Consider the following 14,083-nt stretch of genomic DNA (forward strand, 5'->3'; position numbering starts at 1 on the left):
TGGGCCGCGGTTCATCATCTTTGAAATCCCTGACCCCCTCCTCCCCTCAGCACCCCCAGACTACCGGCACCCAGCTCAGGCTGCCCAGATTGGGAGATCTGCAAGTTTTCCCCAGTCAATGAACGAATGAATGAATGGACGAATTCGAGTCCTCCGTGTGCCATCTCTGGTAAGCTACCGACAACGTTGGGCCTCGGTTTCCCCAACTGCGCGCCTAGAGTTGACGCCGACCCCGCTACCGGGGGTGCAGTGAAAGAGGTAGGGACCAAGTGGCGGGCTCCGGCTTGTCCGGGCCGGGAGGGCGGTACCACGGCGCTCCTCCGGGGCGGGGGAGACGGGGCGGGGGAGACGGGGCGGAGACGGGGCTCCCCCGCTGCGGCGCTATTGGCCGCGCCCGCCGCCACCCGGCAGTAGTTGCCGAGGTCAGCCCCGCCCACTTCCTCTTTCTCTCGGAGCGGGCGGCGGCGGCGGCGGCGGCGGCGGCGGCGTCCTGTGCAGCGATGGTGAGAGCGGCAGAATCGGGCGCCATCGGAGTGCTGTGAGGCGCGGGGGTTGGGGTAGGCGGTGCGGGCCGGCCTAGCCCCCGGTTTCCGTCTGCCACTGGGCCTGTAGGGCGCCTTGCTGAATGGTCTCGCGCCACCACAGCTCGCCTCTTCCCTTCTCTGCTAGGCTTGGCGTCGGGAGAGGCGCGCGGCCGGGTCCTCGGTTACCCTGCCCGAGGCACGGCCGGTGGGGTAGACGGTCCTGAGCCCTGGCCGGGGCTCCAGCGCACATGTGGTCGAGGGCGAGTCGCACGCCTTTTGGGGAGGGCCACAGCGCAGGTGGAGGGAACATGGCCCCGCGGCCTGGCTGAACCCCACGCCCTCTTGCGCGCAGGCCAAGATAAAGGCTCGAGACCTTCGCGGGAAGAAGAAGGAGGAGCTGCTGAAGCAGCTGGACGACCTGAAGGTGGAGCTGTCCCAGCTGCGAGTCGCCAAAGTGACAGGCGGCGCGGCCTCCAAGCTCTCTAAGATGTAAGTGAGAGCCAGATCACAACCCTCGGGGGTGGGGAGCACGTGTGCATCGGGATCATCAGAGGATTTCAAAGTTGGCTTAAGGAGGTGGCCGCTTAGGTGCCCACTCAGCGAATCCCGGGGCGCATGGGAGACCCGTCGTGTGCTTAGCCCCTTACCTTCCTTGACCTTTCAGTCTTTGTGCCTGGAGTGCATTCTCGGAGACCCATCTTAATGCTGCCTTCAAAGCCTACCTGGACCCTTTCCTTCCGCCTCCCACTACACTTTTTAATTCACCGTTTCCCTCTTGGTAGGTGGGTGGCTTGCACCCGTGAGTGGCAGTGTCAGTTGTTTTACATGACTAAGAGTCCAGGAGGCTTGTGAAAGGAACATGGGTTTGGAGTTCATCAACCCGAGTCCAAAGTCCACTTCACCAAAATAATTAGCTGGATGTGGTGCAGGCCTGTAGTCCCAGCTACTGTGGTGGCTGAGGCAGGAGGATCACTTGAGCCCAGAGTTTGAGGCTATGATGGGGCCACTGCTCTTCAGCCTGGTTGACAGAGATGAGACCCTGTCTCCAAAAGAAAGGCAGCTGTCCTCCTTTCCCCCAACCTTAGTGGGGCAAGGTGAGAGGATTGAATGAGCAGAGTTGCACACTGAATCCTCAGGAGCCATGTTGACCGGCCATCCGCTAGGTAACTCCCTCATCCCGACCTGACTACAAATTCTCCCCAGCCTGTTGCTTGCTTCAGTCTTCTAGCTTGTAGTGATTCTACTTTGCAAATGTCTAATTTTTCCTGCGATTCCTTAAGCTTGCCTGATTGCCTGGTTTGTGGCATGATTCCCTCCCATCAGCTCACTGAGATTGGCACTAGTTGGGTCTTCATAGCCCTCGGGATATATCCATGTTCTGGGAATGACGGTCTTTCCCGGATCTGCCCCATTTCTCCAGCCTGCACTTCCTCATGAAGCCTTCTCTGCTGTCTCAACTGACACTTCACAGCTCAGCAGGCTCAGCAGCGCTGGATTCCCTGTCCGCATTCCTGGAATGCCTGCCCCATGTCCCTCTTTCCCTCCTCAGACCTCACTCCCAGAATGCCTTCCTCCTGAGTGAATATGGATGGGCTAATAGGGTTGGCTCTAGCTGTCCCTGCCGCGTGTTTTTGTGTGTGTGTGTGTGTGTGTGTGTGTGTGTCCCCTGAGCCTTGGGAAGTGCTGTGTGTCTTCCTCATCTACACTGACATCTCTGTTTTGTAGCCGAGTCGTCCGCAAATCTATTGCCCGTGTTCTCACAGTTATTAACCAGACTCAGAAAGAAAACCTCAGGAAATTCTACAAGGTGAGTCTGCCGGGGCATAGGGAGGGTTGGCTGCAGGAAGCCAAGTGTTAGCTGTTCCTGGCCAGGGGGCATGGTAAAGAGGTTTTCCTTGGTTCTGGGGCGGAGGGTGGTTGGCCTTCGCAGTTTGTTGCTGAGTTCATCCTTTTTTTTAAAAAATTGCACTTTTAAGTTCTGGGGTACATGTGCAGATCTTGCAGGATTGTATAGGTGCACACATGCCATGGTGGTTTGCTGCCTCCATCCCCCGTCACCTATATCAGGCATTTCTCCCAATGTCTCCCTAACCTTCCCACCCCCCACTGTCCCTCCCCTACCCCGCTGGGTTCACCCTTTGACCAGTGTCTTGCACCAGCGCGTAGCTCTGCAGACAACACTTCCTCAGGCTGCAGATGTCAAGAATTCGTTGGGGCTTAGGGTGTCTTGGCTGGAGACTGGGGTTTTGAATCCAGCTTTCCCAGTTGAGCAGCTTGGGCAGTGATGGGACTGGCTGTGGAAGGTTTTCACTGCCTCTTACTAGCACTGGGTGTCAGTCCCTGCCAGGCACCTGCCGTGCTCATTTTTCTAATGAGGGCCCTGAGGCTTAGACACCCACAGTCAGTGGCATGGTGGGCCCCGGTTCCAAACTGCCTTGGGGAGGACTGGCTTGAGTGTTCCTGGGAGGTGTGCATGGGTGTCTGGCCTCTGCCCCCTTAATCTCAAATTTTGATAAGCTTTGTTTGGTCTTGTCCTTAACGTTCGTCTTATTAGGGTTCAAGCAGTGAAAATTAAACTAGTGGGAGACGGTGTGTACACACATATCCAATGTATTCTGAAGAACTGGCTTAGGTGATTGTGGGGGCTGGCTGAACTCAGGGCCCAGGTTGAAGCTGCGCTCCCCAGGGGGGACTTCTTGGAGGGAGCCTGAGCCCTGCTTTTAAGGCTTTTGGCTGATTGGATCAGGCCTCTCAGATTGCCCAGGATAATCTCCCTTAAAGTTAGCTGATTAGGGGCTTTAACTTCATCTGCAAAATGGTTCCACATCACTACCCAAATTAGTGTTTGAATAACTTGAAGGTTTGACACATGGAAAAGCAGCCATAGCTGATGCAGTGCCACAGGCCTGTAACCCCGGCACTGGGAGGCCGAGGCAGGAGGATGTTTTGAGCCTAGGAGTAAAAAGCGCAGCCTGGGCAACATAGTGAGGCCTCATCTCAAAAAAATGAAAAGGGCCATAGTGTGGCTGTGTTTGCTGTTCAGGAGACGCTGGCATGTATGTAGTGAAAGTAAACCTTTAACGTGACAGCTACGCGTGGCTAGTGGCTGCTTGGACAGCAGAGCTCTAGGGGCTTAGCAAATGTGAAAAGGACGAATGCCCAGCCAGTGCCAGCAGGAATGAGAGATGTAGAGGGACAAAGACTTTCCTGCGGCCGGGTGCGGTGGCTCACGCCTATAATCCCAGCACTTTGGGAGGCTGAGGTGGGTGGATCACCAGGTCAGGAGATTGAGACCATCCTGGTCAACATGGTGAAACCCTGTCTCTACTAAAAATATAAAAATTAGCTGGGCGTGGTGGCGCACGCCTGTAATCTCAGCTACTCCGGAGGCTGAGGCAGGAGAATTGCTTGAACCCAGGAAGCGGAGGTTGCGGTGAGCCAGGATTGCGCCATTGCACTCCAGCCTGAGTAACAAGAGCGAAACTCCATCTCAAAAAATAAATAAGTAAGTAAAATAAATTTTAAAAAGACCTTCCTGCCTCCAAGTACCCTCCAGGGCTAGCTCTCATTATCCAGGGATCTTTTTGCAGTTCTCTGCCCACCTGCAGGGGCCTGGGCCCTCTGACCTCAGAATCCCAGCTCAGGGCAGGGATGCCCCACATGCCCTTTCCCCTGGCACCCACGGTGCTTGCTTTTGAGGGTATTGCCCATCTTTAAGAGCCTCCTTCCTTCATCTCTCCTCATCTGCACTATGGGCCATTTGTTATCCCACTGAGCTGGGACCCCTGAGCAGGGACTGGGTCAGATTCTTTGCTAAGTCAGCTCTCAGCACAGGGCCCATTCCTAAAGGGGGCCCAGGGGACCTTTGCAGAACTCACAGGAGAGGCCAGTGGGAGCCACCGTGGTCTAGGAGCCCCCAATGGCGAGCAAGTGGGGCGGGATTGGGAGCCAGGGATGGAAAGACAGATGATGGTACTGTGACAGCTGTGGGCAGCGGCCCCAAAGCATGAAGGGGGCAGGGCTTTGCCCCTCGTGGTGAGTGGCCTTGGGCAGCCAGGCCTCTGAGGCTGGGCCTTCACAGGCAGCACCTGGCAGGCCCTGCAGACAAATGGACGGAGCACAGCCTCAGCCCCCGGCACACTCTTGCTAACCAGAGCCAAGGTAGCAGTGACCACCCGTGGGGCTTGGTGGGTGCTGTGCATCCGTTACTGGGTTGTCATGTGACTTTGTCCTCGTGACTGGGAATCGGGCAGTGGGAGCACTGAGTTGGGAGTCATCTGACTGAGGTGCAAGTCCCTGCTCTTCCACAGCTTTGCCACGACTTGGGCACTCAGCCCAGTAGGTCAGCAGACTTTCATGAAATGAGGATGTTCCCACCAGCCTTGGATTTGGGGTACTGAGCTAGTGACATGTGTGGCCTGCTGGCAGTCCCATGGGGGCAGGCAGCTTCCTCCCGAGTGGCTCTGGATGGCCCTCCTGTCTCCCTTGGCATCACCCCAGCGCCAGAACCCTGGTTCTGCCCTCCCAAGCCCCCTTAGCTGCAGCAGTAGCTCCTCGCCCTGGGTCCTCAGATTGACCCTGCCGTCTGTCTCCAGGGCAAGAAGTACAAGCCCCTGGACCTGCGGCCGAAGAAGACGCGCGCCATGCGCCGCCGGCTCAACAAGCACGAAGAGAACCTGAAGACCAAGAAGCAGCAGCGGAAGGAGCGGCTGTACCCGCTGCGGAAGTACGCAGTCAAGGCCTGAGGGGCGCGCTGTCAATAAAGCACAGCTGGCTTGAGACTGCTTTGTTTCCTGGCACTTCCACTGATGGGGTTGGGGGTGGAGGCGGGGAGGTCTGGTTCTGGGTACCAGGTGTCTGATGGGGTCCAGCCAGCATCCTGCAGCTGTTGGTTGCTCTTGGTGGTGGGGGGGAGCAGGAGACCGCTGGCCATGGGGATCTGTTGGGATGCCGGCACAGTCACTGGGCCTGTGGTGAGAAGCCGCATGCCCATGTGCTGCTGCAGGAAGTGGTCAGCGCGGTCCGAGGTGGTGGTAGGTTTGAGGGGCCCTAGGTGATGTGGTTGAGTGGGATGCTTGACGTCTAGTCTGATCGGCAGCTCCAGACACTCAGATTTTCCCATCTGGGGTGAAGGCACAGGTGTGGGCCACATCCAGGACTCCCTGCCAAGATTACAGGGTGGGGCTCAGGGCACGTTCTGCCTCGGGAGAAGTCTGTTCCTGCTCCCTCAGTCCACAGCCCCACACCTTACCTTCAGGGTCTCAAGGCACTTCCCTGTGTTGCAGTCCCAGGCTTTGACCTGTTAAAGGAGGGAGGGAGGAAGCCTCACCAGGCCAGTGTGGCATCTGAAACCATCTCTGGGAAAGTCCCAGACAAAATTTTTTTGAGATGGGGGCTTTGCTTGATCCACCCACCACCACCTCCCAAAGTGCTGGGATTACAGGTGTGAGCCACTGCACCCGGCCCAGACAACATCTGCACCTCTTGGTGTAGGTTTTGTTTGCGGCCTGCTTTTGACATTTCAGTGCGGGAGTTCCCTTTTGCCTGGTACCATTTGGGTCATAGAAATGTCAATGGAGCTACCAGTGGGCCAACCCGACCTTGGTGCTATTAGGTGGAGAGGCTGGCACCTGGGTCCTGCCTTTGCCCCCTCCTAGCTAGGGCAAGTGGGGATGTGGACATTTCTGGAGTGCTGAGGGCTCCTGGCAGGTAGGATGAGGGGGTAGGATCCGGACGGGCCAGGGGTGGTAACCATGCGGGAATATCCCATGCTGACCAGCCTCAGCTCATCAGGAGAGAAGGCAACACTCTTCACCCAGGTGACGTGGCCCTTCAGTTGGACAAGCAGGCTGCTGGTCGTGGGCTTCCAGATGTGGATAGTCTTGTCCCAGGAGCCAGAGGCCTGGACAGCAGATAGCTCTGATCCCCAGGGATGGGGGCCTCTGAGCTCACTGGGGCCCTTCTTAAGGGCCTGGCTGCCAGCAAGGGACCAGCCTGGAACCCAGGACACCCCACTTACCAAGAGGCCGGATGCTGAGTAGCACAGGCAGCTGATGTTGCCACTGTGTCCCTCTAACACCTGGGGGAGACTGCTGGGGTCCCTGCCTGCAGGTCCCAGATGCGTATGGTGGAGTCCCAGGACCCAGTGGCCTGCAGGCAGCTCCTGTGAGTCTGGTTCAGCCAGCATCCCCAACCCACTCTGCAACTAGGTGGGACCTGGGGTCCATCCCCTTGCGTATGGTGGAGTCCCAGGAGCCCATGGCCTGCAGGCAGCTCCTGAGAGTCTGGCCCAGCCAGTGCCCCCAACCCACTTTGCATCTAGGTGGGACCTGGGGTCCATCCCCTCCCCACCACTGAGCTCCAAGTGGGTATGGGGCCACCAAGGTGGGACCCAGGGTAGAGGGGAGGCTCAACAGGCAGTTCACCGTGGGTGAGAAGTCGCTGCTCTGCATGGAATCACGGTGCCCGACTAAGGCGCAGTACCTGGCCAGACTAGAGACAGCCCTGAGCTTCAGGAGGCAGTGGCTACCTGGGCCTTGACAAGAGTCCAGGCAACGGGAACCTCGTGCAAAAAGCCTGAGGTGCGAGGGCTGCTGTGTGCAGGGAGGCCTGGAGAGGTGCCTGGGGGAGAGCCTTGGTTGCCTGCTGTGGCATGGGGAACCAGTGGAGGGTTTGAGCCAGGAGGGCAAGACTGGTGACGTCCTCTCTGGAACTGGTCCTGGGATCCCAGGCTGGTGGGGCCCCAGCCCTTCACCTACCTGCACTTCCCAGATCATCACCCGCTTGTCCCAGCCACCCGATGCCAGCTGCTTCGAGTCAGGGCTGAAGCTGACCGTCTCCACGCTCCGTTGGTGACCTGCAGGCACCAGCCCGGGGTCGAGGAAGGAGGAAAGGTGACATGACACAGCACGTCTGAAAGGGAACACGGGCCTGGCTGTTTGGCTCCCAGCCCACTCACCCTTCAGGACCTGAAGACACTTGGCTCTTGCCACATCCCACAGGCAAACTGTGTGGTCACAGGAGGCGCTGGCGAAGAGGTGGCCATCGGGGGAGACGCGGCAGAACTTCACAGGGCCTGGGCTGGTAAACACAGTCAGGGGACAGGGCACTGCCCGCCACTCCTGCCCACTCAGTCCAATCCTTGCTAATTTCTCCGGCCTCGTCACTAGCCTCCCCTCACCCAAAATCCAGCCTCCCAGAAATGCCTGGATTTCCATGCCTTGGCTGGGCTGTCAACCTTGGAACACGCAACCTCAACGTGCTCATCTAAAAAATCATCGGTACCCAAGTCAAACGTAGGCAATCCCAGAAACTTGCCCTAACAATCCCTGCCTAGGTTAATTGCCCCGTCTGAGCTCCCAGCCCAATTTTCCCTCTCTGCAGCATTAACCAGACTGACTTTAATTGCCTAATTTTTTTTCTCTCTGTCTCCTGAATAATAATTACAATAGTTACATCTATTGAGTCCTCACTGGGTGCTAGGGACTTTGCTTGCATGGTGCCAGTGGAAGTGGCTCAGGGAGGTGACAGGACTTGACCAAGGTCACAGTCAAAACAGCAGTAAAGGTGGGGCACGGTGGCTCATGCATGTAATCCCAGCACTTTGGGAGGCCAAAGCGGGCAGATCACAAGGTCAAGAGATTGAGACCACCATCTCTACTAAAAATACAAAAATTATCCAGGCATGGTGGCGCATGCCTATAGTCTCAGCTACTCAGGAGGCTGAGGCAGAAGAATCACTTGAACCTGGGAGGTGGAGGTTGCAGTGAGCCAAGATTTCACCACTGCACTCCAGCCTGGCAGCAGAGCAAGACTCTGCCTCAAAAAAAAAAAAAAAAAAAAAAAAAAAAAACAGTGGGAGGAACAAAACAGCAGTAGGCACAACATGGCTGAAACTTAAGGACATCATGCTAAGTGAAATAAGCCAGTCACAAAAGGACGAGTACTGTGTGACTCCACTTATGTGAGACACTCAGAGAGATTATGTGAGATTCATCAAGACAGAAAAACAGTGGTTGTCAGGGGCTGGGAGGAGGGGGATTGGGGATTGTTTAGTGGGGACAGAGGTTCAGTTTTGCAAGAGAAAAAGCATTCTGGAGATAGGTGTCATGACAATGTGAAGGTACTGAACACTGAACCGTACACTTAAAAATGGACACAAGCCAGGTGCGGTGGCTGGTGCCTGTAATCCCGGCACTTTGGGAGACGAAAGCAGGCAGATTCAGCCTGACCAACATGGAGAAAACCCGTCTCTACTAAAAATACAAAATTAGCTGGGCGTACTGGCTCATGCCTGTAATCCCAGCTGCTCTGGAGGCTGAGGCAGGAGAATTGCTTGAACCTGGGAGGCGGAGGTTGCAACTGAGATCACACCATTGCACTCCAGCCTGGGCAACAAGAGCCAGACTCCATCTCAAAAAAAAAAAAAAATGCTGGATGTGGTGGTGTGCACCTGTAGTCCCAGCTACTTGGGAGGCTGAGACAGGAGAATCACTGGAACCCGGGAGGGGGAGGTTACGGTGAGCAGAGATTGTGCCACTGCACTCCAGCCTGGGCAACAGAGCAAGACTGTCACACACACACAAAAGGATACCACAGTATGTTACATCACAGTTTTGTTTGTTTTGTTTTTTAAAGAAGGATCTGAGTCAAGGCCTGTTAGAGTCTGAGCCCCAGAGCCCAGGTATCACGTCCCGTGTCCCGTCCTGCCGAGCCCTACCTTGCACCCGTGCCCAGCTCATCGGTGGTCACTGCGGTCAGCTCTGCAGAATGCCAGACCCTTGTGCCTCGGTCTTCCCAGCCAGGCTTGGGAGCCCCACCTGTGTGGCCACCCAGCCTCCACAGCAGCTGCCCACTCCGGGTCTCCCAGCCATACACGCAGCCATCCCCTAAGGCTGTGAGCAGCATCTGGCCATCAGGGGAGAAGGCAGAGGAGTTGACCTGGAAACACAAAAGTGGCCCCATTCTGAGGAAGAAACCCCTGTCGGCTCATCCCAGACCCCTAAACACTGCCCCCAAGAGCCTGGGGTTGGAGCTTGACTTGAAGCCTCACTCCACCACCAGAGCCCAGAACCCAGGCCCCTCTGGATCCCGTAAAACCCGAGCTGCAGGTGGAGGCAGGAGCCTTCTTTGGAACCAGAGCCTGAAACCCCAGAGCCAAGAGCCAATTCCAGAGCTGCAGCTGACAACTGAGAGTCCAGAATCTACTCTAAGCCCTGAGTTCACTTTAGAGCCAGAGCCACAGAAAACATCAGAGTCAACAGGGACCCTTGAGCCCGTCTCCAGGCAGAGCCCAAAGCCCAGAGCCTTTCTAGGGGCAGAGCTTAGAACCTAGACCTGCTTTGGAGCTGGGGCCCAGCCAGCACTGGAGCCGAGGGCCTACTTTGAGCCTTCTTAGGTTAGCAAAGTCCACTCAATGTCCTGAGCTAGTGCCCAGAGATCGTTCTGGAACCCCTACGACACAGAACCAGGAACCACACTGCACCCAAAGCCAGGAGCCTGGGCAGCGCTCGCTGGGCCTCACCTCCCCGCCGTGCCGGCCAAAGAATTTCACTCTCCGCACGGCCAGCGTGGCCGGGACCCCGCTGTTCATGGGCGCCCGGCCCCGCCCCACCCCGGCGGGCTCCCGCCTAGGCGGCCGCAGGACCCCAGAACCAGGCGGAAGAAAGGGGAAACTGTGTACAAGCGGTCTCCATGGTAATCGGGGCGGGGCGAGCAGCCGCGTCCCTGCGAAGCCAGGAGGACGGACTGGCAGGGCCAGACCGCTCGCAGCTTGGCGGAGGTGGAGCCGCAGCAGGCGGGACCGCGGCCGGCTGGGAGAAGGGACTTCCCGCACCAGTCCCCGCGCGGCGCGCAGGACGGCCGCTAGAGGGCGCGCCAGCCACACGAACCGCGCGGCCCCGAGCCAGGCCCGGCGCCTGCCGACTGCCAAGGGTCCCTGCACCCCTTTGAGACAGGGGAGCAACGAGCCTGTCTCCCCATCTGCACAACTAGGGTCATCAGCCCTACCCCACAGGACTCCAGGGGCGAGCCAAGCACAGAGCCTGGCACGTGGCAGATGCCCAAGAGGGTCTGCTCCGGAACCAAGACCCCTTCCCGTCCAGGAGTGGCCAGTACAGAGGCTAAATACACTGTAATTTGTCCCAGGAGAGGGCTGGGGACAGTAGCCAGCTCTGTCCTCCAGAGCGTGGGAGCCAGAGGTAGCGTGTGTGAAGTACATGGCATTAAATGTGGGGTCACGTCACTGTTAACATTCCCAGCAGCACAAAATGTGCCATCTGAGGATGGGGTCGAGGCCATGGGGGGTGCCCAGGAGCTGCCAGGATCCTTACCGGATAGCTCAATCTGAAGCTTGGAACGAGCAGGACTTGGTTTCATTGTGAATTTTACAGGTGAGGAAACACCCGGAGAGCTGGGAGGACTTGCCCAGAGACAGCCAGTAGGAGAGGAACTGGGATCTCAGCCCGTGGCTGACTCTGGGGGTCTGTAGTGGGACCACCTGCCACGAACTCCAGGGGCCTCTCAGCAGATGTCGAGGTCCGCAACTCCTGGTACGTCTGGGAAACTGAGGTCCCAAAGGGGCAGGACTTGGCCCAGCCACCTAGCTAGTGCCTCCGTGGGAGAGCTAGGGCAGTCTCCCCGATTCCACAGCAGGACAAGGAGGGAAAGAGGAACCCCCCCACCTGCCCTGCCCATGGATTCCAGGCTCCCTGGGGGCAGGGGTGGAGCAGCTGGGCTTTGGGAGCTTCAAACTCAAGGGTTCCCAGCTGTGACTCACACCCCTCCCCCAAGCCTCTTTGCCAGAAACTTTTCAGGAGATCTGCTGTGCTCCCACACTATTTTAAGCCCGATAGTCAGGCGGGTAAGGGGGTGACAATGACAGCTTTGAGGCAGTCCCACTCCATCCCAGATCCCAGAGGGCCCAGGTCACTGTGGAACTCTTCTGACGGGCCTACAAGCCTGTCTGCCCACACCCAGACATGGCTCCAGACACGGCTCCCAGAGCTGCTGTCCCCTGGCCCTCCGGCTTTCCGGCTCAGGCACCCCCAACACATGCCCTGGCCCTGGGCACATTGTCCAGCCACCTGGTTGCTCCTGCTCTATCCAGAGGGCCCAGAACCACCTTCCCCAGCCCAGCCCTTCACTCCCAGAAACCTCAGCGTAGACCTTGTCCACCAGGCCAGGTGACTGCTTAGCCGGAGGGGAGAGGCGGAGCCGGGGTTGAAACCCGTGGGCGTGGCTCAGGCGTCTGTAGGTGGAACCACCTGACGGGAATCCCAGGGTGCCCAGCATCATCCCGGTGGATGAAGTGGTAGAGAAGTTACTGCCAATTTTCCACCACTGCCCGTCTCTTCCTGCTCCTCGGGGAGCCTGCTGCCTTCTCTCCTCTTTCTGCCCAGGCTGTCCAGGGAGTGGGTTCTACCAAGATGTCCAGGATGGATGCCTTGCTGGCTTTTCTCACTGTCCCTCCATTCCCTGAAGGGGGCTGGAGGTCCTGGACCAGCCTGGCCTCGCCTCAGCTATGCATGTCAACATGAAAACACCCCACAGGGCCGGGTGCCGTGGCTCACGCCTGTAATCCCAACACTTTGGGAGGCCAAGGCAGGTGGATCACAAGGTCAGGAGTTTGAGACCAGCCAGGCCAACATAGTGAAACCCCGTCTCTATTAAAAATACTAAAAATTATCCAGGGGTGGTGCCAGGTGCCTGTAATCCCAGCTACTTGGGAGGCTGAGGCAGGAGAATTGCTTGAACCTGGGAGGCAGAGGTTGCAGTGAGCCGAGACTACACCTTTGCACTCCAGCCTGGGCCACAGAGCAAGACTTTTTCTAAAAAAACAACAAAAAAAAAACACCTCACAGAGCCAGCCATGGTGCTTCATGACAGTAATCCCAGCACTTTGGGAGACTGGGGCAGTCAGATCATTTGAGGCCAGGAGTTCAAGACCAGCCTCAGCCTGGGCAACATGGTGAAACCCCATCTCTACTAAAAACAAAATAAAAACTACAAAAAATCTCACAAACATCTATTCAGAAAAACAACAACAACAACAATCAAGGCAGGCAAAAAAGAACCTTCTATTTCTTTGGGTAAGAAAAGCAAGCAGAACTCCCAAATCTCCAGAGTGGTCAACTCTCGGGTGAGGAAGGGAGAGACTAGAAACGGCAGGACCCTTGGGCCCTTGAGGAGCGACATTCCAGCTCTAAGCTGGGGTCACAGGTGTCTGCTGGATTGTTCTTGAAGAATCGGCCCCGCCTATCTGGCCCCCTACCTGCCTCTCACTCTTCCTGGCTTCCTTGCCCTGCCCCATTTCTTATCCCCTACCCCGAGTCCTGAACAGTTTAGTGGGGAGCCGCTGCGGGTGCAGGCAGGGGTTTCTGTAATGCCAAGGCTGGCCTGCATTTACTGACCACTGCCCCAAGAAGCAGAGAATGTTGTTTTGTGGCAAGAGAAAAAGTAGAGAGGAGAGAGAGCTGGAGAGCCTGATTACCTGCTTTCTTCAAGCTTCCTAATCCCAGTTCCAGCACCTGAGCTGCCCCTCCTGCCCTCTAGGTTTATTTTTTATTTATCTGTTTTTGAGACGGCGTCTCGCTCTGTCGCCTGGGCTGGAGTGCAGTGGCGTGATCTCAGCCCACTGTAACCTCCGCCTCCCAGGTGCAAGCAATTCTCCTGCCTCAGCGTCCCAAGTAGCTGGTATTAGAGACACCTGCCACCATTCCCAGCTAATTTTTGTATTTTGAGTAGAGACGGGGGTTTCACCATGTTGACCAGGCTGGTCTCAAACTCTTGACTTCAGGTGATCCACCTGCCTTGGCCTCCCAAAGTGCTGGGATTACAGGCGTGAGCCACTGCACCCGGCCTGCCCTCCAGGTTTTAAAACCTACCTGTTCCCTTAAATTCTTCTTTTTGCCAAGTGAGCTCCAATAGGTTTTGGAAGCCCCATTAGGAGCTTTGAAAAGCCCCCTCCCTACTGCTGTGTCTCTGGGGCCTCTTCCCTGGGTCTCTCCTGCAGCAATTTGCACACAGGGTTCCTGGCTCTCCAAGCTGGTTCCCTGAGCTATAGTCAATGCCATCATGTTGCTATGGCTTCCCCAGAACCCCAGGCCACCCTTATTGGAATACACTGTAATTTGTCATTGTCCCTCTTAAAGTGTGGGGACCAGCTGGGCACAATGGCCCACACCTGTAATCCCAGCATTTTGGGAGGCCAAGGCAAGTGGATCACCTGAAGTCAAGAGTTTGAGACCAGCCTGGTCAACATGGTGAAACCCCATTTCTACTAAAAATACAAAAAATTAGCCGGGCATGGTGGTGCGCTCCTATAGTCCCAGCTACTCAGGAGGCTGAGACAGGAGAATTGCATGAACCTGAGAGGCGGAGGCTGCAGTCAGCTGAGATCACGCCACTGCACTCCAGCCTGGGTGACGGAGCCAGACTCCGTCTAAAAAAAAAAAAAAGCGTGAGGACCGAACTAGAAACATGCTCGCCATTTGGACTGACAACCACCAAGCTGAAAGGCACTAACTGCTCCATTTTTCTAGACGCTCCATCTCTAGTAA

At 56.8% G+C, this 14,083-nt stretch overlaps 2 protein-coding genes across 3 annotated transcripts; one reads left to right on the forward strand and one right to left on the reverse strand.

The window, feature by feature from the left end:
• The first annotated feature begins 115 nt into the window (after nucleotides 1-115).
• Nucleotides 116-5,305, forward strand: RPL35 (ribosomal protein L35). 2 transcript variants are annotated; one of them, XM_012458154.3, is made up of 4 exons: nucleotides 116-169; nucleotides 877-1,013; nucleotides 2,250-2,331; nucleotides 5,120-5,305. In XM_012458154.3, exons 1-4 carry the CDS (start codon nucleotides 131-133, stop codon nucleotides 5,267-5,269), a joined length of 408 nt encoding a protein of 135 aa, XP_012313577.1. In that variant the 5' UTR covers nucleotides 116-130; the 3' UTR covers nucleotides 5,270-5,305. The 2 variants fall into 2 exon arrangements, with proteins under 2 accessions (XP_012313577.1, XP_012313578.1); XM_012458155.2 differs by lacking the exon at nucleotides 116-169 and adding an exon at nucleotides 463-503.
• Nucleotides 5,306-5,382: 77 nt separating this feature from the next.
• On the reverse strand, nucleotides 5,383-10,116 carry WDR38 (WD repeat domain 38). The gene is given in 11 exon segments (XM_012458156.2): nucleotides 5,383-5,686; nucleotides 5,776-5,823; nucleotides 6,277-6,426; nucleotides 6,544-6,608; nucleotides 6,611-6,684; nucleotides 6,939-6,998; nucleotides 7,000-7,016; nucleotides 7,283-7,380; nucleotides 7,483-7,599; nucleotides 9,344-9,464; nucleotides 10,048-10,116. Coding segments are annotated over 11 exon segments (969 nt in total). The 3' UTR covers nucleotides 5,383-5,536.
• Nucleotides 10,117-14,083: the final 3,967 nt, after the last annotated feature.

The sequence above is a fragment of the Aotus nancymaae genome, unplaced genomic scaffold (genome assembly GCF_030222135.1).
Source record: "Aotus nancymaae isolate 86718 unplaced genomic scaffold, 86718_ANA_hifiasm-v0.15.2.pri h1tg000003l, whole genome shotgun sequence".
NCBI classification, from domain to species: domain Eukaryota; kingdom Metazoa; phylum Chordata; class Mammalia; order Primates; family Aotidae; genus Aotus; species Aotus nancymaae.

Coding starts and splice junctions, on each gene's coding strand:
- RPL35 (XM_012458154.3), top strand. CDS start 131: ATGAATGGACGAATTCGAGTCCTCCGTGTGCCATCTCTG. Junction 170..876: donor TCCTCCGTGTGCCATCTCTG/GTAAGCTACCGA, acceptor TCTTGCGCGCAG/GCCAAGATAAAGGCTCGAGA. Junction 2,332..5,119: donor ACCTCAGGAAATTCTACAAG/GTGAGTCTGCCG, acceptor GTCTGTCTCCAG/GGCAAGAAGTACAAGCCCCT.